General features: G+C 32.4%; 1 protein-coding gene across 1 annotated transcript in view; it reads right to left on the bottom strand.

The window, feature by feature from the left end:
- Positions 1-26,731, bottom strand: part of LOC107436988 (uncharacterized) — an 89,385-nt gene that overhangs the window by 50,743 nt on the left and 11,911 nt on the right. Inside the window, exons 6-18 of the mRNA XM_087152336.1 lie at positions 26,459-26,627; positions 24,505-24,730; positions 22,926-23,185; positions 19,916-20,078; positions 17,044-17,209; positions 15,448-15,641; positions 13,492-13,761; positions 9,427-9,572; positions 7,413-7,575; positions 6,019-6,170; positions 4,358-4,480; positions 2,699-2,821; positions 378-486 (exon numbers count right to left, since the gene is read on the bottom strand). Of these exons, the coding sequence (XP_087008462.1) occupies positions 378-486; positions 2,699-2,821; positions 4,358-4,480; positions 6,019-6,170; positions 7,413-7,575; positions 9,427-9,572; positions 13,492-13,761; positions 15,448-15,641; positions 17,044-17,209; positions 19,916-20,078; positions 22,926-23,185; positions 24,505-24,730; positions 26,459-26,627 (2,264 nt within the window). The remainder of the gene's footprint in view (positions 1-377; positions 487-2,698; positions 2,822-4,357; positions 4,481-6,018; positions 6,171-7,412; positions 7,576-9,426; positions 9,573-13,491; positions 13,762-15,447; positions 15,642-17,043; positions 17,210-19,915; positions 20,079-22,925; positions 23,186-24,504; positions 24,731-26,458; positions 26,628-26,731) is intronic.

Raw genomic sequence — 26,731 nt, 5'->3', positions numbered from 1 at the left:
GATGTTAAAACATGTCAGGAATAAAATTATTTAAGTTTTTGAATGAAAATTAATTGCAGTTGAATTTTTTTGGGGAAAAAATGTTTTTTTTTTCTGTATCGTAATATGATCTAAAATTACATGGTATTGCATGACCATATGACGAAATTTCTTATGAAACATTTTTAATTAGTAAACAAATGAAGCAATATTTATTAAAACCTTTGCTTAGCTCACTGCAATTTTTATCCTGAAAAAAAAAAAAGAATTTATGCTTAATAACAAGTCTGGAAATTAACAATGGAAGCAAATCTTTATTTTTAATTGCAAGTTTGAAAATTTAAAAGTAATAAATTTTAGTTCTGACTAGTTGGTTAAAAAAAAACAGGTAACATTACCGTAATAAATAAAATAGTTAGGTTCCGTTGCATTGTGGTTCAAGTCTTCTTCTGCTTGGTTTAGTTCAAATGGCAAAAAATTACCACCAATATTCGAATCAGCAAGAGACTGCAAGTAAATAAACAGAAATTAACAAAAGAACAATTAAACAAATAATAATTTAAGTTGAAAAGGGTATTACGCGAAATGTACTAAATTGATTACTTTTAAATTAATATATTTTCATTATGATGTAAGAATTTCGAAGTTTTAAGAACTAAAATTTAATGTAAATGATGTTACTAAAACTGTACAGTGTGCAAAAAAAAAAAAAAGATCACCCTTAATAACTTTTAATCTAATGATCGGATCTTTACGTTCTAGGACTCATTTTTAATGATTCGAGATGGGTGGCCTGAAATATGCTAATATATTAGTGCAGACGATATTTCAAGATATGAAATCAGACACAAAAAAGCACTTGAATAAACATACCTCCCCCCCACAACGGATTCAGATTTCCGACCCCCATAACATAAGGGGTAGCCGCAATCTGGACATTGCGGTCCGAATAGTTTGGCCTGGAGAGCGGTCCTAAGTTCCGACCACTTAATGTTAATTTTTAAGCGAATCGAAAACTTTTCACGCACAATCAAAAATTAACTTTTTATAAATATTTATCATTTTTTTATTATTTTATTTTAGTTATCAGTTAAGTAGAATCAGTTATTTTTAAGAGACAATATTAAGAGAGAAACATTAATCTGGGATAGAAACACACACACTAATGGGATACTAGCAAGTGACGTAATGTGGGTATTTCGAACCTAATTGGTTGTTGAAACGTGGCATTTGTTCACGTTAGCAACTGTTCTTTCCATTCCATTTTGAGTCAGTCAAGCATCAAATCTCTTAAATGGTGCATTCTATATTCTCACACAAAGATACTTTCACAAAGAGTTCAATTCTTTTATTATATCTTTCTTACTTAACACAAAGACAGAAACAAAGCCATGTAGAGCATAAATTAATTATGAATCGAAGTTGCCAGGTGCACAAAACAAAAATGTATTACCGTTACAATAAAATGCATAAACAAAAAATACATGACATTGCTATATTCTGCTGCTATATATATATACAATGCCATATTCTACAATCTGCAAATAATATCAAATATTTAGGACTATATATCGATTCTAATTTAAAATGGAAAACACATATTAACAATTTAGTTAAAAAATTGCGTCTTATTTTAGTTAAATTTTATCATCTTAAGAATAAAATTCATTTTAAATTTGTGAAAGCACTCTATTACTCCTGGTTTTATTCTTTAATTAATTATGGTGCAATAATATATGGCGGTGAATATAAAACTAATTTACTTCTTTTAATCTCAGTTCAGAATAAATGCTTCATGATTATTAATTCTCTAAATACATAATTCAAGTATAACTATTACCAATATATATAAAAGAATTAACCTATTACCATTTCACCATAATGTATTTTTTCGTATTTTACTTTATTTACACAACAATAAATTAATATGCAAATTAAAAACTAATGTGTCTGAAAGGAGACCAATTGAAATATATGAGATTCCCCACTTTATAAAAGAAATTTCGCGAAAACAGTTTTTTCACTTAGCACCTAAATTATATAATAAATTACCATTCCAGTTGCAAAACATCCAAATATATTCTTCTTTTAAGTGTGCTTTATTTCAATTTATGATGAACATTGACGATTTAGATCTCTATTTTTCACTTTAAAGGAAGCATTTGAATTTTTTATACCAGTCTCGTTCCAATCCAAATGAATTTCTTATGTTACCTTTGTTATTTTTTTTATATAGTTTCATGTATTTGTTTCTATTATTACAATGTTCAACAATATATGATGTCTTATGATGAGCAAAATAATTTATGATTGCAATATCCCCCCCCTTTTTTTTTAAAATTTCTAATTTAAATTTATTGTATTACTTTTCTTTGTCGCCTGGACAGGATTTTCCTCTTGACGACGAATATATATATTCGTTGCATTTATGTGTTTGTTTCTGTTCCCAATAAAGTTATATTAGTTTGTTAAAAAAAAAAATAATGAATCTAAGCTGAGTAAAAGACGTAGAAGAGAAGGAATTATATTTCAATAAATTCGATGTGTGATACGTTAATTAACATTCTAACTTAAGAAACTTAGCTCAATTTTAACACTCCATTTTGCTTATAAACGACTAGATGGCGCTTATCAGGTTGATAATTTTGAAGGTAACTGTATCACTAAAAACAATGATAATAGCTTATAATTTGAATATTTTTGCATTAAGTTAACTTACTCCAGCGACGGTGTCTGCTAAGCTCCCAAGCTGACCGATGGCGATCTTTTTAGCTTCAGGATGGGGTACTTCAGTTTGGTTGATTATTTCATACATGTTCTCCATACCTTTCATTATTTTCATCTAGAATATAAATATAACAACATTTCAACGCGCTAACAATGATATTAAAAAAATAGAAATTTTTTTATTTTTAAGAGAATTATTTTCTTATAAAAACAAGAACATCTTTCTTATGAAAATCGGACATTTTTCTTATCAATGAACATTTTCATTTAAAAATGGCTCCTATTTCGTTTTTTTATAAAAACAGAAATTTTTTTTAAAATTAGAAATGGAACATATATAAATATCAGTACAGTCTTTCTATACAAATAGTGCATCTTTCTTATGAAAATCGGTTATTTTTCTTATAAGAGAATATTTTTTTTTAAAAAAAAGCATATTTTTTATTGTAAAAATAGGAATTTAAAAAAAAAATTGAATATTTTTTAATAGAATAAAAATTTTCTCATAGAAATGGAAAATTTTTTCGTATAAAAGAAATTTTTTCTTCTTCCTATAATAGAAATTTTTTTTAAAAAACAGAACATTCTTTTAACAAAACAAAAACTTTATTTTTTTTTTAAAAAAAAATGCCTAATTCCAGTAAAAGAACATTTTTATGAGAAATAAGAGGAAATTTATTATGTTTGTAGATTCATTTTTTCACAATAAAGACGAATAAAACATTTACAAAAATAAAACATTTTTCTTATAAAAAATCATTTCACTTGATTCCTGTGAAAGAATATATTTTAATGAAATGAAAAAAATAAATAATTATGTATGCAGATTGATTTCTTCGTAATGGAATGATCGAAAATCCAGTCTTTTTTTAGAATAGAGTAGAGAAAAATGTAATTGCCTAAAAGCTCGAAATGAGTGTTTACAAAAACAGACGCAGTTTGAAATGAGCGTTTCACACACACGCTAACCGCATTCAGTGATGCGCGATCTACTGGGAACCGTGTCTTAACAATCAGTCCACTACAGGACAATATATATATATATATATATATATATTGGTTAATGGCGGGCACTTGGGTCTATTTCCCATTTACCTCAGAAATGCCAGAATTGATACTCTCTTATCATTACCCAGTGAGCACCTATGGTTAAGCCACGGCAGTGGAGTAGCGTCGCCCACGTCATACAACCACAAACCAGTTTATAGATCGGGTTACATTCACACAGAAGAAAGGACATGGAACACAGAAAGGGAGAGAGAGAAACATCCATGACCGGAGCGGGATTCGAATCCGCAACCATCGGCTCCACAGTCAGGTACGCTAACCACTCGGCCACCTGGTTGGCACAGGACAAAATATTATGTGTATAATTTATAAAATGTAAATTTTTTTTATCTAATAATAAAAAATAACTAAAAAAAATTACCAAATAATTTAAGTTTAATTTTTTTTATCGCACTTGTGAGTTTAGTTTCTTCTAAGCTGCATATTTCCAAGTAAAAATCGCATTTTCTACCATTCCTTAGGGCGCGGGTCCCAAGATGGTAAATAAGTTCTTTTCAATGTCATATCCATTCATATTACGTCATATCCATCTGAGCTCCGTATAAATTATTAAAATGATAACAGAAGTAAAATCAGTACTTACTTTGCCATGGAGATCTGTTGGACCATTTTCAGCAACAGAACTCAAAGCTCCTCCAAATATTTCAACATCAGGTAATGCTTCCATCGGTACTCTCAAAATTTTACTCAATTCTCGAGATTTTTCCTGAAAAAAAAAGATATAAGTTATAGTAGTAGTACTTTAATTATGTTACAATAAAGCTGCACAATTGGCTATTGGCGATGATCTCTCAGCATGATTCGAAGACATGACATCACAATTTTTATCCTCTGCAGAGAGGATGGCTCCACCGATTTGGTAGACTTACGACCTGCACGTGAGTCGGTTGAACAGTTTAACGAGAGCCGCTACTGCGCATCCTCAGTTCTTTCGTTGTCTGATCTAAGTGGTCACCCATCCGCTCATGGACCAGACGGTAATGCTTGACTTCGGTGATCTGCTGGAAACCATGTCGTAGGATGAGTCCATTGCGGGACAGACCATTATTTCATTTTGTTAAAATCTATTGCTGTATTGCAGTTTGTTACCCAAATAGGATTTTTGTAAGTACAGATAGCTCAAAAGCTATCCACTAGCGAACTATTAACTACTACTAGTAAAGTATTAACTATTAACCACTAGCAAACTGTTAAGAACCCTCCGATCGGTGATTGGTTAAAAATTGAGCAGATTCTCATTCTCACATTCGGTTTTATTATATTTTAAAACCGGAATTGAATTTCTGACCCATCTTTGGATTTACGGCTATCAATGTTCACCTCCGTATCCTTGTAACTTTGAGCCCAACACAGAAGACAAAGGAAATCTTGGATCAAAAATTCGGACTAATTAGCCTTTGTGGAGGAAATTTTGGACTGGCAATCAACCCGCACTTGCGTTACATGAAGTAAAAACTACGAAAACCTCTCACGTTTGAGGAGGGAAAATCGGGGAAGGAACTTAAATATTTTTTTTTCTAAACAAAGTATTGTTCCTGGTATATTTTTGTACACTGAATTAAATGAGATAAAGTACGAGATGATGGGATTTACATACTTTAGAAGCTATAATAGTATTAAATATACAGTACAAAGTTTGACTTGTACTAAAATGCGCGCCATACATTACAACCTAGACAAGCGAAATATTGTACATAAGTATTTTTCCACATTGAATTGAATAAGACCAATCAAGTGTCAGTAGGGTTAATAGATTAGAAATAGTATGAGTTTTTATGTATTAAAAGAAGAAGTACTGTTTTTGCTTGTATTTATTAACTCTTATCACATTGAATTGAATTTAAACTCATTTTATACAACGTAAAAAATACATCCGAAACAGCCTTTCATGTGAAAACCATAGAAAATAGTATCGTTAAAATCTGACAATTCGTAGTGTAACATTCCTTTAATCACTCATTTGAAACAGTAGAGAAATGCCATCCTTATAATCAATCTTACCATCAAAGATTAGAAAGAAGAAACTTTATATGTTTATTTTCATTACACTATTCGTATGAAGCATTAGAAAAAAACATCTTAATCTGAGAATAATACTCTACTAGCCATCCGTGTAAAGTAATAGTGATTAATATCGCTATGATCTGAAGATGTAAAACAGTTTTGGCTTACAGTTTTTTTTTTATTAACGAAATGCCTTAAAAGTAAGTAATTGAAAGAGAAGTGTTACACAGAAGAGCTTACGATAGCTTCATGGTTCATTTCCTTTTCCAAGTTTTCTGTCAGCATTTCACGAATCTCTTCTTTCGCTTGCGGAGTGTAGTAACTGCTATCAATACCCTCCAATTCTAGATGTTCCTGCCAATGTGTGCCTATTTCTCGTTCACTAACACCATCTAACAGAAAGAAATACATTTGTGTTTATTTTATGATACTTATTAAAATAAATCCTATATTTTTGTACTCTATTATTAAATACGCTACCACTGAGTTAGGTATTCATCTTAATGTTACATATTTCTTTTGCCGCGCAAAAATAAATAAAACTTAGAAATTTGTAATTACAAGTTTCTAAGTTTTATTTATTTTGGTTTAATTACAAATTTACAGAAAGTACGATGAGATAACAAAAATTAAATTTTGATAATGAGTTCGGGAATGTTAGAAACTTATAGCAAAAACTACCATGCGGGGATATACTGCAGATTGGAGAATGTGACTTGAAATACCGATATGCAGATTTGTAACTCATTTTATCGTTTAGAACTCTGGAGACGAACCCACCTCGAGCCTTAAGTACGGGAGTTTTGCCCTGTAATGTTTATGCTTAGTTTTTGTTCATGCTTGTTATGCTTAGTCTTAGTTAAAAACTGAAATGGCACATTTTGAACTACGATCACTTTCGCATTTCGATTTTTGTCATCCAGATTTAGAAACTACGTGTGGTTTTTTTTCCTGAACGAAAGAGCTTTGAAAATAAGCCTTGCTGTGAATAATTACTACATGGTTTGTCATTGCAAACTGTTCTCTGGTATGCTAAACTTGACATTTAAGAGATTTTCTCATAAGAAAAAAAAAGAGTTTGGGTACTTTTAAAATTTTTTATTTGAGACCTTCGTGAAGGCTGCTAAATCTTTAAATAACATGATGTTAATGGTATGGGGTTTGATATTTCTAAACAGCTACACGATGAGTAAAGTACACGATTTTTCAAAAGCTTATTTACCCAAAAAAATTCATTAAAAATGTTACTTTATCCGCACTTTATAAGCTTAGGAGCATAGGCTTAGAATTAAGTGATGCGTGTGCACTTTATAAGTACCCTGTGGCGTTGCTGCTGTATCAATCATTATTTCTTGTGAAGAGAACTGATATTCACTTCACATTTATACTGTGAGATCGGAATGATCTTCAACGAGAACAAGACCACGCTGAGCGTGTGAAATCTGTTGTGTTTGGTGTAAATAAATGTTTTCTTTAGTTGTTTACGCAAACGTTATTTCCCGAACCCAGAATAATTCCAGAATTTGTGTCTGGATGAAACTATACTCTCCATTGCTTACATGTCCTGCAAACTAAATTTGCAAAGGTAATAAATTAAAAAAAGAGAAACTAAATATAATCTCGTATTTCAATACCAAATACATCGCTCTTATTCTGCCGTCGTCTGTGTTCCATAACAACTGAATTCTTTGCAATGACGATTTGAGAGACTAAAGTCATTCTTCCTTCCGCAATGCATTTGTCATTGAAGCGACTCTTTTCGTACTCGTCCAGTTGTTCTTCTGTTGGCAGTGACGTCTGAAATAAATTAAGAAATTGCACAGAAATTGACAGAGAAATCACACATTTTAAAATTGATTACAAATTTTACTGTGCATTTATACAAATACTTGATTTAATTCGGGCGTGGGTGCTCCGCAAACAAGAAATTAGTCTTGTTCCGAAAACAACATATTTTTTTCCGAATGATATTTTCCTCATTGGTAAAATGGGTGTTGTTTTGGGTTTGACGGCGTGCGCACCTAATTTAAACGTCATCACACTTTTCAACTGTGTTCAAGGGTAATAGTAAACATTGCTCATGCGTCGTCATTGCATGCGTTGCTATGGCGACCGCTTCTGTTTCATAACTTTTTTAGAATTCTTTTTTTCACTTTTAATTTCGCTATGCATTAAGTTGACGGGTTTATTTTTGAGATATGGGACCAGAGAGATTCCATAAATACTTCTTGAGTTGTGAATAAAAAGAGAATTTCATCATTTGAACGGTATTTTTGTTTTTATTGTTTTAATTAAGAATCAGAAATTCTAACCTACAGTTCAAACTGGATCGTTTTCAATACTAATTCAGGTGAATATCACAAATAAAGAGGGTCCCAAATTGATTGACACTCTCCGGAAGGTTAGAGTGGAAGCAAGAAAAAAAAAAGCAATACCAAAACTTACCGAGGCTGAAAAAGCCAAAGAACGTAGACTGGAAAAAAATTAGACTACAACCATTTTACCAATGGGCATCCTGTGATCATCTTACGGCGATCACATTATTTTTTTTTAGCTTAATTTAGTTTAATATTTTGCCTGAAAGTACAAGTTTATAAAAAACGTACAGTCAGTGGGTGGAAGTGAAACTACTGTAGTCGCTGCTTTTTTTGTAGTTTGTTTCGTGTGCTTCATTTTTTTAAAAAGAATAGTGCGATGAAAAATAAAAGTAGTTTGTAGCGATTACAGGCAACTACTTTTAACGTTAGTTTAGAAACACTGCGCTAACACAACTTATTTTTCGAATTCGACGGGTACAAATCTTTGCCGGTCCGTCAATGAATTCAATGAAAATGACCCTGTGGCTGCAGCTGAGCGTTAACAGAAATTACATATTTAAAATTAAGTATAACTGATATTTAAACTAGACATTAAGAAAAACCGATTATTAATAACTTTTCTCACACTTTCACGTGCGAACGCACACTCGTGAAACATCGATGCTTATTTCCAAGGAAGAAAACGTATTTTCGATATCTTTAATTTCTTAGAAGAAATAAAAGAACTTAAAGCAATTGAAAAATTGCAGGTATTTGATAATTTCGCACTTCTTAAATTAAATATTCACTGTAAAAAAACAAAATTAACGAACAAAATTAACGAGTTCATCGAGCAAATTCAAAAAATATGCTTGGGAATGCCAAAGTGGCTCATGTAAACATGAATAAATATTTCTTAATTATTCCCTTATCTGTAATGTACTTACTTCTCATTCAAAACCATTTTGAACATGGGTTTAAATTAAGTTCTCCAGCAAAGTTTGTTTCCTTAAAGCTGTTTTTCGATGTTCTGACGCTAAGGAAAATAAAACAGCCATAGTTTAAGTGCATTAAAAATGCAGCATTGCGACGATTTTAAACTATATATATGTAATCTTGCCGTGAAGAATTATCTGGTCTTTAGAACAGAGAAATAACGTAACTATCTTAAAAGCTATTGGACTTTTTTAAAAATCGCCATTTTGGCGACATTTTTCTACCTAGATGAAAATCATTGACGCGGAGCCTGAAGTGTAATAAATAAGTTGATGCCACATAATAAACAGTTTTGAAGTTGTATTAAGCTTTTAACTATACTATTATTTTTTTTAATTGAATATGAGAACCTTACCGTAAAATTCGAAATGCCGTACCACGTCACAGCACCAATGGAATCTTCAACTGTGCACCAAATTTCATGTGTACCATAAGGTAAAACAACTTCTACTTTTTCCTTCTTACCATAAGAGAGACGCATATATACATCATCATACTTCACTAAATAAAATAATTAAAAGACAATATATATATATATATATATATATATATATATATATATATATATGAAATTTTTTAAAAAAAGCCGGAAAATAAAAGATATAATCTTTTCATCAGCCCACACGATTATATCCACAAAAAAGAGTGCTTTCTGATATTGTATCAATATAATAAGAAAGTACATCTGATTTCGCTACTCGCTTCATAGTTTTTGTTTTGTTTTACACTTTTTTTTCTTTTTCTTTTATTTTATTTTCTGTTTTTACGTGCTATTTTTACTTATTGTGTTCTATTTTATTTGTTGTAATTTTTGTGAAAAATTTTTTTTGAGTGCTCCTCACACTATTGTATTAATATATTTTGTTTTGGCTATATTGATACAATATCAGACAGCACTCTTTTTTACAGATATAATCGTGTGGGCTGATAAAAAGATTATATCTTTTATTATCCGGTTTTTTTTAAAAAATTTCATGCTTTTCTCTTATTATTTTTTTTTAAAATCAGTTGCTTGTTATTTTTTTTTTATTATTCCCCCCCCCCCTTTTGCATATGTCTATAATTTTCCTTTGTTTTATCTTCTTTTTGAACTTATCTAATGAGTTTTGTTTACTTGCAGCTTATGCGCAATAAATGAAACTTGTTGTTTTTCTTAACTTTCTTCGTGTTTTCTTGTATATATATATATATATATATATATATATATATATATATATATATATATATATATATATATATATATATATATATATATATATATATTGAGTTACGGAATTGACACAGAATTAAGTTACGATTATAAACGGTAATAAAATAAAACAATAAAAATCGGAGAAGATATTTTTTTATACTGGAGTCCATGTTTTTCTTAGTTTGGGTTAATTTACGTTAATTTTTAGATAATTTTATTGAATGAAATGTCAAGTAGATAAAAATGAACCTTTTTGTTTTTAATCAAGTTTCTAAGGCGGTTACTCATGACATTTGAGTTGTGTATTGAGAAGGCGCCATAGCTGAAAAAACCACTCGTGATTGGTATGCCCAGCTTAACTATAGAAATGTTGACCTCAAGGAAAGCACCTCGTACTGACCCACCAGTTGAGCTTGACGAAGAGCTATTGAACCAACTTACTTCAAATGAAAATTTCCAACAAATCATAAGGGGACTTATCAGGGAAAATAGATTGCCCTCCCTACAAAAAAAAAAAGAAAAGAAAAAAAGACAGGGGGAATATTGTTGTCAGCTCAATAACGGTTATCATAAATTTAAGTCACTTTTTGAAAGTAGAGAATTGTAATATTTTAAAAATAAATTTTTTTTCTCACCTATATCATGATTATTAATTTATGAGATGATTATTAAATTATGAATGTGAAGTTGTATGCCTTTTACCCACTCATCATGAACTTGATGGTTGAGGTGATTCGATGAAATGGCAGGAATGCAAATGAGGTAAAAGGAGTATTCTATAAGATCATTAAATTATGAACGTGTAGTTGTATGCCTTTTACCCACTCATCATGAACTTGATCATTGAGGTGATTCGATGAAATGGCAGGAATGCAAATGAGGTAAAAGGAGTATTCTATAAGATCATTAAATTATGAATGTGTGGTTGTATGCCTTTTACCCACTCATCATGAACTGGATCGTTGAGGTGATTCGATGAAATGGCAGGAATGCAAATGAGGTAAAAGGAGTATTCTATAAGATCATTAAATTATGAACGTGTAGTTGTATGCCTTTTACCCACTCATCCTGAACTTGATCATTGAGGTGATTCGATGAAATGGCAGGAATGCAAATGAGGTAAAAGGAGTATTCTATAAGATCATTAAATTATGAATGTGTGGTTGTATGCCTTTTACCCACTCATCATGAACTGGATCGTTGAGGTGATTCGATGAAATGGCAGGAATGCAAATGAGGTAAAAGGAGTATTCTATAAGATCATTAAATTATGAACGTGTAGTTGTATGCCTTTTACCCACTCATCCTGAACTGGATCATTGAGGTGATTCGATGAAATGGCAGGAATGCAAATGAGGTAAAAGGAGTATTCTATAAGATCATTAAATTATGAATGTGTGGTTGTATGCCTTTTACCCACTCATCATGAACTGGATCGTTGAGGTGATTCGATGAAATGGCAGGAATGCAAATGAGGTAAAAGGAGTATTCTATAAGATCATTAAATTATGAACGTGTAGTTGTATGCCTTTTACCCACTCATCCTGAACTTGATCATTGAGGTGATTCGATGAAATGGCAGGAATGCAAATGAGGTAAAAGGAGTATTCTATAAGATCATTAAATTATGAATGTGTGGTTGTATGCCTTTTACCCACTCATCATGAACTGGATCGTTGAGGTGATTCGATGAAATGGCAGGAATGCAAATGAGGTAAAAGGAGTATTCTATAAGATCATTAAATTATGAACGTGTAGTTGTATGCCTTTTACCCACTCATCCTGAACTGGATCATTGAGGTGATTCGATGAAATGGCAGGAATGCAAATGAGGTAAAAGGAGTATTCTATAAGATCATTAAATTATGAATGTATAGTTGTATGCCTTTTACCCACTCATCATGAACTTGATCGTTGAGGTGATTCGATGAAATGGCAGGAATGCAAATGAGGTAAAAGGAGTATTCTATAAGATCATTAAATTATGAATGTCTAGTTGTATGCATTAAACCGATAAAAACCATAATGTACTAAATAATATAAATTATAGTTCTACTTAAGTTAGAGGTTCAACTTGAGCAAAGATACAGCTTGTATGAGGAGGATGAGGTTATGTGTATGCTATTGATGACGGGAATATGATTTATCACTGCAATAGTATGTTGCAATTGGTCTGATGCTCTTGTCTTTAGTTAAACTTTCTAGTAGGGAGATTTCATCGAAATTTGCTGCAAGAGCATGAGGTGTCTTTTTCATAAAATTTTATGTTTATCTAGGCAATGTGTTTGTCTATCGCATTCTATTTTGAGGTCATGGTGTATTTCTTATGAACCAACTGGCTTTTTTAATTCTTTTTAGTATTTTGTTTTGACGGACTATTAATTTGTTCAGATGAGTTTGAGTTAGATTCGTTTAGACTGGTTAGGCATATGTAAGGATAAGGCGCATCATAAATAAAGTTCAAACGAGAGTTCAATCGAGTGCAGATCTTTTGAGATTCAAACGAGATCACAAGAAAGGTGCTTGTATAGGTTTAAAATGTTGCATTGAAAAAATAATTTAAAATCAAATTTACTGAACTAAACAAAAATTGAACTTCGTCTACCATTAGAAGCTTTTTTTTCTTACAAAGCGGAGGAAGTTGGTATTTCTTAAGAGTATTGTCTTATACTTGGCATGGAATTGCTCATAATTGAACAAGGTTATAACAAATTCATTTCAAAAAAATAAATAAATAATAAAAAAAAACGAAAATTTTGTTAGAAAAAGCTCTCTTGATCCCTTAATTGAAGCGGAAATATTTGCCAAGCGATAATAATGAACTATCAATATTCCTTGCTGTGGTTGAAATTTCCATTACTAGCCAGTATACAATCAACTTTTAGTGCATAGTGCATTTTCGTAGGAAAAAACATTCTTTCAAAAATATGATTTTGATATCAAAATATTTTTTTAACGGCAGGTGCTGAATTCTCGCGCTTTGCTGCAGAAGATGACTGAAGTGCTGTTCATTTAACGCTATGCGAGGTGCACCTGTGAACCTAAGTCACACAGACGAGCAGCATTACACACGCCACAGATACCCGTTTATAGGGTGGGCCACATTCACACACCACACAGAGAGAAACATAGATGCTCTTAATGGGATTCGAACCCGCTACCATTTTCTTCGCAGGCAGGCACGCTTGCTGATATTAAAAGATAAATTGAAACATTACAGTAACTTACAGTATACGCTGTAGTCTGCTATTTCGTGTCCGTCTTCATCCGTCCAATCTGAAAACTTGACATGGAAGAGATCAATCAGCGCAAAGCCGGATTTTTCACTTATTTTGCATTTTCCTTTGCTGGGTGGATGGTTTATGACGAGCAATATGGAAGAAATTCCTTCTGAAACTGTTTCGTTCATGAGTGTACCCTTTGCCCGAACCAAGAATGCTGGAACATCGGAATGCTCCAAAAACAAAGTTTGATTCACTCCAACTCTGTCATAGTCCACTACAATTAAATGAAGAGATATATTTATTTAACATGGTTGCTTTCAGCACTACCGAATTTATCGAGAGATTTTGTTCTTCTAAGCTTTAATTTATTATACCCGAGACAATTTAGTGTTGCATGCAAATTTTAATGAAAAAAAAGTATTCAGATCTATACACTTAAACTAAGTGGATATTTTCTAATCTTAACTATCGTATTAATAGCTTATAAGCAGGGCTAGGATGCTGATGAGTAGAAAATTCTTAAGAAAAGCTCTTAAATATGCAAAAAAAACAAATCACTATAAAGCATCAAAAGGACCTTAAAATGAAAAATAATTCCCTTATAATTTTTAAAAAAAACATGTTTTTATACTAACTTTTTTGCTTTTTTCAAAAAAGAAATTGCGTATCGTAGCTTGCAATTAACTTTACAGAAAAAAAAATATGTGACATATAAACAGGGAGTGATTTCTTCGACTAGTAAGGGGCAAATTGCTCGTTAAAAATTATCAAATGCTAGTTACGGGTAACAGCAGTAACCTGTTATGATCTGGATTTTTTTTTGTCTTTTGAATTAGAATTATCACTTTATGATAAGCCCAATTAAAGGTGATTAACAACGTAAATCAACCGCATTTTTTGACTATTCTTTTGATAGTTATTTTTGTTACTTTTACACATGGTTTTCGAAATTCTAGTCTTTTTATCCGATCTTATTTCGACATGTGCTTTTGAAATTTAGTAATCAGTTTTTGACGCACTCTGTTCGCAACGATTCCAGCGTAAATCCATGTTATTTTCTGATCATTGTTCTTTTTTCATCTTTACTAATCGCTTTTTCGGCCGATTTCATGGGATTTTTTTCAAATTCCGAATATTCAGTACTTTGTTACAACACCAGAATTTCGATTTTGAGTAATAATTTTTTGACGTGTTCAATTGGTACTAAGCTTTTGAAAAGCAACGTAATTTTCCAATTCAGTAATCGATCTATTGCAATATGTCGCACAGTGATGTGTATGTCGCTTTTTCTGTATCACAAAATATTTTACGATATCGCTGTAAAAAATGCTAGTATGTGCTCTGGTTTTGCTTTTATCATTTTACTGCACAAGCAACCCTTGCCACTGATTTTTTTTTTAAAAATGAAATCTTGCTCTGCTTATAAATGAAAGAAAATATAAGCAAATACCTGCTAAAAATAAAACATAAGTTATTATCAATTTTTAGTTACAATCTTGATCTATTAGAAAAATAACAGAATTGTATTGTACTATAAAATTTGTTATCGTTACTTTTGTTACTTTCTAAAACCACGGAAATTCCGTAGTAGTTGGAGCGCATGCCTGTTTTCGTGATTAAAAGAAGGTACCTTATATATCCTCAAACTACAACAGAATTTACGAAATTACAAAAAAAAATTCCTTGTGATAAAAAACACTTCCTGAAACTACGTTAAACCGAGTATAGAAATAGTATTTTTATTGTGAAATTAATATTTTTATGCTCTCGCACTTTGTTATAGATCAAAGTGAATATATATTAGCAAAACACAAAATTAAAGATGCGGCATTATTTGACGATTTATGTAAATCAATAATCACTGGTTCGCATATTCCATTGCAGCAAAACGAGTTAAAAATGCATACAATTTTTTTAAAACAGTGTAGAAGATTTTTTTAAAGCTTTTCATTTAGTTTACCTCTCATGTGTTGTTCCACGTTTTCCAGTGGGGATTTTTCGGTAGCTTTCAAGTCAGTAGCATATATGTTCCATTCATAGTTTATTTTCGTGTCTCCACAATCTTCGATGCACTCTACTCTTAATGGTATATAAGAACTGGGATTGATGTAAACTCCATGAACATCTGGAATACATGCTACTCTTTTTTCGCACCTGCATTTAACAGAAAACAGATTTCACATTAGTCATAATTTAATAGTTTTTAAAGTCAACTATCAAATGACGTTTTTGATTACAAAACCATCTAAACTCGAAACATTCTGAGAACAGTAAAATTTAAATTAGCAAATGGAATTGTCGGTATAGCGGACTTGTCATTAGAAGCACAAATACACATAATAGCAGTATAAAAATACTAAAAAATGAAACAAGTTCATACCTTTTGTTGTTATTGACGGTACTAAAAGTGGTCAGTGGTCAAGAAGGATCGATATGTGGTCACAAAAAAGACGTGTTCTTTAGAAGTGTGTGGTAAGTTAACAAAGAATTGCAAACGTTTTCGTTTTGGGAAGAGGAAGATAACTTGGCCGATGATCGGTTACGCGCTTGTTTTTTAAACGTAAAGGATTAATGTTGTTGGGAGAAAGTAAGGTGAAATGATGTCCATTTCTTAACTTGCCGTCTTGGGTGGGTTTGCGTTTGTCCACGACCTATTGAGCTTTGTTGGTAGCAGCTTAGCTACTGGTAGAGCTGCTCAAGCCAGAGAGGTCATTGGTGAGGCACCAGACAATGAGTAGCCCCCGGTTTTCTCCCGCCTGGGAGTTGGACATGAGGCGAAGTACCTAACTCAGGAAAATATTTTTAGTTCAAAAATTTCAAGAAGCTAAATCCAGACAGAATATTTGTAGACGACTTGGAAAAGTTTAAGGGCTTGAGAATTGGAATATGGGATTTTCGCACCTTATATAGAGATGGAACTCTGAAGAACTTGATAGGCGTATTCCTGTTAGTGGTGCAAGAGGACAGGGACATAGTATCTTGCAAAGGAAACTTTATAGTTTTTATCACAGCTTCCATGACTTTAAACAGTAGTTTGGTTCAGGTTTCGTTGCGTCGGCGAGAGAGACAGAAGATTTTATACCCATGAATGAGCGAATATGTAAATTAAGATTGAGTGAAAAATCGCAGAATATTTGTATTATCTGTGCTCATGTACCTACGGTGAAGTCCGAAGCTGGGAAAGATGTTTTTTAGTGATATCCTAGAAAATGTAGTCTGCAGATATTCATCAACTGACATTAAACTAGTAACTGGAGATTTTGATGCCAAAGTTGGTAGGGACCATAATATAACGAAATTTGTTGGAAACTATGGTCAATAATGGTGCAAGACTAGAAGACTTTGCTTCTGCTGTTGATTTTATTATTAGTGGAACTGTATTTTTACATAACTGCACAAGTTCACGTGGAGGCCACCTCTGGGCTTGTCATGCAATCAAATAGAAGAATTGAAAGAAGACAATTGAAAGAAGGCACAGTAGTATTTTTTGTTTTCTGAAAACGAAATAGAAGAGGGTAAAACGTTTTATTAAGCTAAAATGAGAAGAAAAACTTACATCACTTGCAAACTTGGTGGTTTTCCTTTCACAACTTCAACAAAAAGATGTCCTTCGGTGATTTTGTGATTTTTCTTTATAACTGCAATCAGTTCATAAACTGCATCATGTGACCAGAAAGAAGCTGTGTCGAGTTCAAAATCTGAAGATGCAACTTTCATTAACCCTGTAATGAAAATGCATTATTAGTAATGATCCATTTCAATAACAAACAGTGGATACTATTTAACAAAATAGAACTCTATAACAAGCAACAGATAAAACTGTTTGATAAACAATGGATACTATTGAGCACAATAAACACTATAAAACAAAAAGTAGTGCTATTAAACACAATAAAACTGTATAAAAAAAGGAGTCAATTAAACACAATAAAACAGATATATTAATCCTTTGACGCAAATTAAACACCGGTGTCTTTTTCATGTATTTTTTTCTGTTTCTCTAAGTGCAAGTGAAAATATATTTTGGTGTTTTAAAATTATAAAAAAACAGTTGAATAGTTGCTAAAGAAATCTGTTAGATTATTGGAAATATATTTGTACAAAAATATGAAATTTAAAAAAAAAAGTAGTTTGAAAATATTTTTCAGTCATATCAAAAATTTACGAATAATTGATTTTGTAAATTAAAGAAATTTCAAGGATGAGAAACTGTTTCTCTTTGATGTAAATAACTGCAAACGGGTGTTAATTTGAAAAAATTATTATTTTGAATTGAGCCGCGTTTGGAAGATTTTACTTTTAATGCGAAATAAGACACATTACTGACTGTAATTCCTAACTATATTTTATTATATAAATATAATATTTTTCACTTCTTTTGACCTAAATTAATATAAAATAATGAAAAACTATGAAAAATATTTTTAATAATAATCCTACGACAAATTGTTAAATATTAATCGGGTATAATAAATATAATAAAGCTGTATAACAAAACTGCATGATACATAGCGGATGCTATTAATCACAATAAAACTGTACGATAAAAAGTGAAAGCTATTAAATATACCGTTTATCCTGACCGTATAAGTGAAATTTTCAAATTCCCAAAATCATACGAAAATTAGGAGGTTACGGGTAATAAAGTCGATGCATTATATTAATGTCAATGCATTAAAAACAATGAGATAGATTCATATGACTATCAATTTATTCCCTTACAAAAACAATTGTAAATACGTTATATACAATTTATTTTGGCTGATCGTAAAGACACGGTCCCCAGTAAAACACCAAAGTCACGCAGCACTGGCTGCTGTCAATAAGCGGATGGGGGGTGGGTGACCACTTTGATCAGCCTGTGTTGGGACCGAGGGTGTGCAGTATTGGTTCTCGTTAAACTGTTCTACCATAAAGTGCTCGACTTCACGTTGAGGTCGTCGAGCTACTAAAGAGGGGGAGCCATCCCTTCTGCAGAAGATCAATCTGGCATATCTTCGGATCATCCTCAGGGTTACTTCCCCAAACCGTCGCCAATAGTCTCTCTGTGCAGCTCTAGTGCGACGTAAATGAAGAAACTACCTACTTAAAATTAAATTTGCACTTTCACTCATCATATTTTCATTACATATACTTTACAATACTTTAAATTACGTTGAAAAAAAATTAAGAATGAGAAAAATGAAGATAATTTATTCGGAATAATTTATAAAAAATGCAACACAATATTTTTAATTTGAGAAAATTCTGTGAAGTTAATAAATGTTTCGTGTATTTCTTTCTTTCCTTTTAATTTTAAGAACTTTCTTATTTCCCTTTTTTTTAGCGGTAGACCTATACACCCGACATGCGCGGAATTTGCCATCTTGTAAGGTTAATTAGGTCCCCGACCCCTCCAAATATGGGTATGCGGGAAAAATTTTCAACTTGTCGCCGTGACAGTCTCCCGCACAGCCGGAGGTGGACAGAGAGTATCTGGCACATGCACTGGCCGAGAGGCCCGGCGAAGCTCCTCCGTGTCATTTATTTAAAAACAGGAAAAAAACATAGTACTATTTTGGCAACAGCCCGGAGGATACAAAATTGACAAGTTCACCTCAAGAATTAAACGTTTTACATGTATAATATTAGTTGTGATTATTCCAACTATTAACTAACAGGTGAAGTTAAACATCTAGACTGATGTTTACAATAAAATATATGAAAAATTCAAGAATTTTTTTTTTAATTAAAGCTTATAAATTGGCCAACGGACCCTTATAAATATTTGAAATTTAATAAAATTAACGATATCTACCATATGAAACCCAGAATTTACCATGTGAGAGCTGTCAAAATATAATGGAATTTGTGCAAGCTACATGAAAAATATTTTTAGTCAAACCTCGTGACCGAAAACTGGTGGTTTAAAAATTTAAAGTTTAAAATACAGGAAAAATAATAAAAAGATATTATGAAATGATTGATAAAAGGAAAAAAAACAAGAAGTTAAAGGCTAAAATTATGCAATTGACCAAAAGGGTCTAAAAAATTCAACATATAAATTTGTAAAAGATCAAGCGCACTCTCAAAGTCGATATAATGAGACATAAAAATTTTTAAAAGATTAAAAATGAATATATCACTCAAAGTAAAAACATCGAAATCACTAAAATGATTAAGAGAAGTACAGTTAAAATAACACAAAAGACTTGCCATCTTGTAAAGGGATTCGACCTATACAAAAGTTAGAATTATACCCCGGGATATAAAACTGTGAGTTGAACGTTAAGTGGTTGCCATTCAACACGGTAAAATTGTACAACATTAAACATAATAAAACTGTGTAGCTATTTAACACACTTGTATACCATAAAGTGGGTACTATTAAACATAACAAAAACGCACATTAACGTGCTGGTGGGAGGAAGGTTAGCTAAAGTAATTACCTGGGCCTTTACCAAAACAGCCTCCTTTATTATCTTTTTCCTTAACAGTAGATCTGTCTGTTATAGGACTTGAAGGATTGCTTGTATCATACTCATGAGCTCCCAACTCTGTAAGGCTCTCTTTTTTATCATAACGTAAACAAAACCACGTGACATTAAAGTTCTAGCCAAAAAATACATATATTAATTAGTATTAAGTTGTACAATAAAGAAATATAATTTGTTATTTCTATTGTGTTGGCAACAAAATTCCCGCCGCTTTAATGTCACTAACAGCTTTAGCTACCCCAGAACCATCATTGAAGGCTAAAAGAAGACAAATTTTCTCCTTTTTATCAATATTATATTATATTTTCATTAAAAATATATTTCATTTTTATTCATCTGAAAATTAACATAAACATGAGCAAAATAGAGGGAAAAAAACACAGATTCTCGAAAAATGAAACATCCTCTTATGCATGATCTAATAGGCTTTGTACAAAGCCTTACTGACACGCGAAATGTTGAAATATATAAGAAAAACTACGGGAACATAATTGCCAACCAGGTTTAACCTCAGAAAAAAAAATTTCTTAACGAAGATTTGCTAATAAGCGAATAAAGTAAATATTGCAGTTAACGTAAAAACAGTGTTGAAATCAAAACCTTCGAAATCAAAAGAAAAAAATTAACATTTAAAACGATTTTCAGTTCGCAGGTATTAAATGAAATTTGATACGAAAATTGTTTTAGCTTGATAATAAACCAAGCCTAGTTGCTGTAACGTTAACACCACATGCACAACCACGTGATTACTCACAACCATCTGGTTTTAACGATATTCTTCACGAGCTGCAAATATCCAATCGCAAGATTGCGGACAAGAAGAAAAATTAAAGATGAATCACTTTTCCTCCCTTTATACAAAAGAGTAAAATCTGAATTTCCAAAATTAAAAAGATAATATTTTCTTGAGATATTAACGCAACTTTTTTATAATGATAATCATATTTAAAACGGTATCTAAACTTACAAGCCGTTTTACAATTATTATATAGTAAATAAGTTAGATTTACTCTCTTTCTCTCTATATTACTTTATATATATATTTACCTTAAAGTTTCGGTAAAATAGTGCCTAATCGACAGCTGTAATGAAAGCAAAACCATTAAACAGCGCGAATTTACTTTTTGCATTATTACTAAATAATCTTTTGGGCAAAACACTTTTAAGGAGATTATGTGGTAACTAGAAATTAAACTTAAATTAAAAAAATATAGTAGATAAAGCTGTCATAGTAACTGAGCAAAATGATTGTGTTTGAATTTTTTTCTCCAAATAGAATCAACATTAATACAATAAAACATCTTAGCTTCTTTCAATTGAACACTTTATAATTTGAGTGTAACAACCTCTTTATTGTCAAGAAATTAAAAAAAAAATATCTAAGCAATTGTGGAGATTAGGGAGCGAAGCGTGTAGGGTCGAGCCGCCGAGTGTAGGTGCAAAAATATGTCAGTAAGATACAGTAGCATGTAAAACTGTCTTACTAGAGTTGCGCAGCTCTTTTATAACCGTCGTTGAACAGTTGATCCATTTTTGGGTTTATGACTACTAATGTTCAACTCCGCAGCCTTGTAATTTCGAACCCAATCCAGAAGACAAGGGACTCTAACCCATGATCCGTCTACCATTGAGTACATTTTGCGCCAGCACTGTGGTCAGTGCGTGCTGGTTGAGGAATTCGTATGGACCAGCCATTGCTGGGATTCGTGCCTGGTTCACCTCATTGGAAAGCGAACGCTCTATCCCCTGAGCCACCACGGCTCGCAGTGGGCTATTGGAGACGGTCTGAAAAACCTCTCGGAGGATGATTTGAAGACTTGACATCACAATTTTAATCCTCTACAGACGGTGCCGCGTTTTCGTAGCTTAACGACCTGCTCGTGTAGTCAAGTATTTTATAGCAGCACAGTTTAACGATGACAATACCGCACACCTTTTGTCACTTCACAGGCTGATCAAAGTAGTTACTCACCCGCTCACTGATAGCTGCCAGTGATGCTTAACTTCATTTATCTACTGGAAACCGTGTCTTACTATCAGTCTACTGGGACAAGTAGAAACTTGGCGTATTAAAACTATAATTGAAGAATTGAGAGGTTGAAGATTCTAATTGACATTTTATTAAATTCGCTAATTTGTCAAGTTAAAATGGAAATATAACATTACTTTTTAACTGGGGAACATCCCATTCAGTTTTAATCTTTTACTTTGGAGTAGTAAATTCAAATCGAAAATGTTAAAAGAACAGTAAAACTTTTTAGTAACGTTTTTGAAACATGCCATCGAAGCAGAAATATTGACCACAGATAGGGAGCCTGGGACAGAGTCTTCTGAAAGCAGCTAAACATCTTTAAATTAGGGATACAGAAATACTTTATAGAGAAATAATATTTTTATAGCTTTTACATAATTTATGTTGAGCTGTGGCGGCTCAAGGGATAGAGCTTTCACCACCCAATGAGGTGACTGAGTTTGAATTCCAGAGATGTCTTTTTGATACGAATTCCGCTCCCAGCTAGCACTGACCATAGATCTCGATGTAAAATATCCTCAGTGGTAGACGGATTATCAGTATTCCCTGTATTCCCTTGCCGTTAGGCTAACCGTGGGTGGTTTTCTCCTCCATGCAAAGTAAATGCGGGTTAGTCCCATCAAAAAGTTCACCGCGAAGACGAATTTTTCCCAATATTTAATCTAGATGTCCCCTTGTCTTCTGGATTCAGTTCAATATTTCAAGGCTATGGATCTGAACATTGGTAGTCGTAAACTCAAAATTAGGTCAGCTATTCAAAGATGATTATAATACAACTGGTGACAACTAAAGAAATGTGAATTTCCACGGGAAAAAACTGGATCATATCACGCGACGATAAATGGAAACGGTTTATACCATTTCGTTTTTATGTTATTTAGAGATGCAATTTTACTGTTAATATGAATCAGCTTAAAGGCATTTACGAACCCTTTCATCGGGATTATCAGGATCTTCAGTGTAAATGGTCGGCTCCAGATGAACAGTTTGACCGTATCCTCGACGAATATGAGTGGCACCACCACGCACCAGCATGGGAAGCAGGGGCGTTTCAATAATTCTCAAGTAGGAGTAGACACTCCGCCTCGTGAGAATCGACCTGTTCTGCACATATGTTCGGTAATCTTCATATGCATCAATTTCTTTGACGGTGTGCAGATCCTCTTCGTGAGTCACATTTTCATCTTCGGCTTGACATAAAATTAGAAAAAAAAATGATAAAAAATATGATAAATTATGATGAAATTAAGCTAAGAACTCCTCCCGCCACAAATTGTGTAGCCGTCTGGTGCTATGGAAACAAGAATGGCGCATTTTAGGGAGGGTAGCTTCACTCTAGGACTAACACAATAGACCGAAGAGATTCCCTTACTCTCACCGACTCGAGTCGAAACCACTCCAAAACAATGACCCCGCATAGTTATACCTCGTTACCATGGTCACCGCCACAGGTCCAGATGAATGTTTGGAGGAGTTCTCATTATAGACAAACCGTGCCGTACCAAAAAATCATAGTTAACACATTAGTGAATGCTGATTTAATAGAGTGAAAAACATATCGGGCGACCACAGTAAAATGGTCGTTAATGGAGATTGGTAGTTCTTAGAGGTTTACTCCTATTGACGTCGTACTTAGAGGTTTACTCCCAATAGAAAGTGCATGATTTGCATAAAAGTGCATGAATAAAAAGTGCATGATTTTTCGCAAGCAATTTTAATTTTACTCAGGGATATTTTCTTGGTGCAGTAATGCCAATAAAAATGTCGCCTACTGAAATAATTATGTGTAAAAACAAATTTGCAAATTATGAATTAAATAAATAAGCAATTATGTTTTTTGTTTAAGCTTGCATTTAATTCCATATCATGAAAATTAGTTTACTTTTAAAAAAATATGAGGTTTGCTTGTTTGAGATGCTTAGTTTTTTTTCTAAAATAACTGTTTTTTACTAATTTAACTTTCAACTCTAAAACTAAATCATTGATATCCTCGTCTTTAGCGCTCTCTGACTGTAACATGAGGTTTGTCAATCTTTTTCAGAGATCGTCAAAAAGAACTCTTTTAATAAGAGCCACTCACAAATATTTTCAATACATTTGAATCAACTTATTTGTTTTGTTAATATATTTAATTTTTCTTTTCTTATTTGCCCCTTTCTGCATTTGGTACGGAGGTTTTCCCGGTCGCTGGGAGAGGTTTTGATGGTCTATCCTAAAGGTTGTCTTCAATACAAAGTCTATGAAAAAACGTATACCGCAAAATATAGAAGTTACTTACATACTTTTGCGTATACCTCAAATATAGAACTTTTTGCATATACTTAATATATACTTTCTGCGTATACTTCAAACAATAGAAGTTACTTGCACACTGGAAGATATGGTCACAATAGTTTGGTCAGGAGAGCTGTCAGTTAATTTTACTCTTGCGTGTACTTCTTATGATCATAGTAATTTAGTATAACTGTTTTGGTGAAAAATATATAGTACATATGCAAATAAAACGTACCATATATGGTCAAAGTATATTTCAGTTTGTAGAGGCCTAATTCTAAAGATCTCTTAAGGATTCTGATGGCCGAACAGTTGTGGGTTTTTAAGTAAGATATGTCTATTTCTTCTTCACTTCCAGTTCCATCTAATTTGAAAATCGACCACTCATGGTAGGCTAGGTAGGATTGGTTGTTTCGAAATATAGCAGTAGTCTCGTACCTGCAGTCTATGCCACGCTTGCACTAATGAGAAAAAAAATTATGAGAGGAAATATAATGACAATAACAAAACAGGGTGTCCCAAAGTTCGACCAACGAATTCGGAAAGGAGATGAACGATATCAAGAGTTTGAAAATTTACTATAAATTAGACTACGTTAAAAGAGTAAAAATTGCCAAGAAAAACACGTAGGTTTCAACATTGCTGTGAAAAACAACTGAAAAAAAATACTACAAAGTTGCTACGTACAAGAAAAGATTTCTATGAAAAATTATAACAAAAGCTGTTCATAGTGGAGTTCAATGACGTAAAAGCGATTCCCAGATGCTCTTATAGATAAAATTTGCGTCTGGCGCAACAAAAATCACGCTATGAGATTAACCGGTTTGTACACAAGCGAGAGTCGCATTAACTTGTGTTCTAAAACATCCTCGTATGAAAAAGTATTACAGATTGAGATTCGGTTAATGTGAAGGCCATGAAACGAGATCCAATCCCCTTGATTATGTTACATCGGAGTGATTTTACTTTGGAAAAGCACTATGTGCAGGGGATTCTCGACGCGCTGCAGTTCACTCTCTTGGCAGCAATTCATGGAGCAGCTGCTGCAGAAGCTGAGTGCGTATTTTGAGATTTTCATCCTCGCAACGGGAATCGCGATTCTATATCATATGGTAAGTTTTCATCCACTTGAAGTTGTTTATCAGCCTCTCTAAATTTATTAGTCGAAATTTGGAACACCTTGTATATGGCAATATGTTCGGCAAAATTCTGATGATTTTTGCCGAAACTGAAGTAACAAAACGGTTATTCAAATAGTTAAGTTACTAATTAAGTTTTAAATATTAAGCCATTAATTATTAACTAAATTATAATTATTGATAATTAAATAATTATTAAAACACTAATATAGTAAAACAGGACTGATATCAACTTCATTACCTGATGAAATTTCGAAGCGTTAATTGTCTTCAGATCTTAAACAACCACCAAGCCCTTTGTCGTAGGGCTAGTGCGAACAAAAACTCTTAATATTAAAAAAACTAATTATCCAAATTAGCTTACTTATCATTCAAAATGAAGATACGTTGTAATAAGTGTACTTTTGACTCTTTTTTCTTTTCTTTTTGTATTATTGAATTTTTATCGTTTGTTTCAATATTTGATTTTTAGATTGTTTCTTATTTAGTTTATCCATTATTTGCCCTCAGGGCACGGTCAGTTTTTGGTCTTACCACTGACAATAGAAAGGCTCCAGTATGTTAACGCACAGAGTGTCACCAGATGAAGTATTGTTTTTTCTGACATACATATCTTTAAAATTTCGTTTTGCTTGTTTTTGGTTTCCAACTTTTTATTTAAATTGTCTAATACAAGATGTAATACAAGAGAACTGAATTGAGATCACACCCGTGTTATCTTGGGCCGCTGGTGTCAGAAAGGTTCGTTTTATGTATGCTATCGTTTCATATCTATTTGATACGACAGACCGCAAAGGTAAAATCGCATGATGGCTTTTACGTGATCTCGATTCCGACCGGGTTAAAACATTCCCAAAACTGTGTAGAATTTGGGGATAGTTTGATACATAATTATCAGATCATTAATTATAAGATTTTCGACTGATGCCCGTAAAACTTTTTTCGAATCGAAATGATTGATTTTTAATCTGGACTTGCGTTAATCGTCACAGAATAATACAATTAAACAACAAAGCATGTTCGAAGCAGAAAAGATGAGAGAGCAATTACTTCAATGGGTCGATCACTGTCTGTCGAATTTTCATCAATCCAAAGAACGGGTGTATCATAATCTCCGTAGGATATAAATATCGTCAAGTTCTTTTTCAGTCGACTGACAGAATTAAATACGTCGACAGAGGGTTGAAATTTTCCACCATACATGTAGTTATTCAATATGCTGAAATAAAATGAGATATAATAAATATCGCACACATTGCTAATCTGAGTAAAATAAAATACATGAAATCATTAGCAGTAAAAAAATAATTAAATTTTATAAAA

The sequence above is a fragment of the Parasteatoda tepidariorum genome, chromosome 9 (assembly GCF_982258835.1).
Source record: "Parasteatoda tepidariorum strain Cologne lab strain chromosome 9, Ptep-v5.0, whole genome shotgun sequence".
Lineage (NCBI taxonomy): Eukaryota > Metazoa > Arthropoda > Arachnida > Araneae > Theridiidae > Parasteatoda > Parasteatoda tepidariorum.
This window is presented reverse-complemented; position numbering and strand designations above follow the sequence as displayed.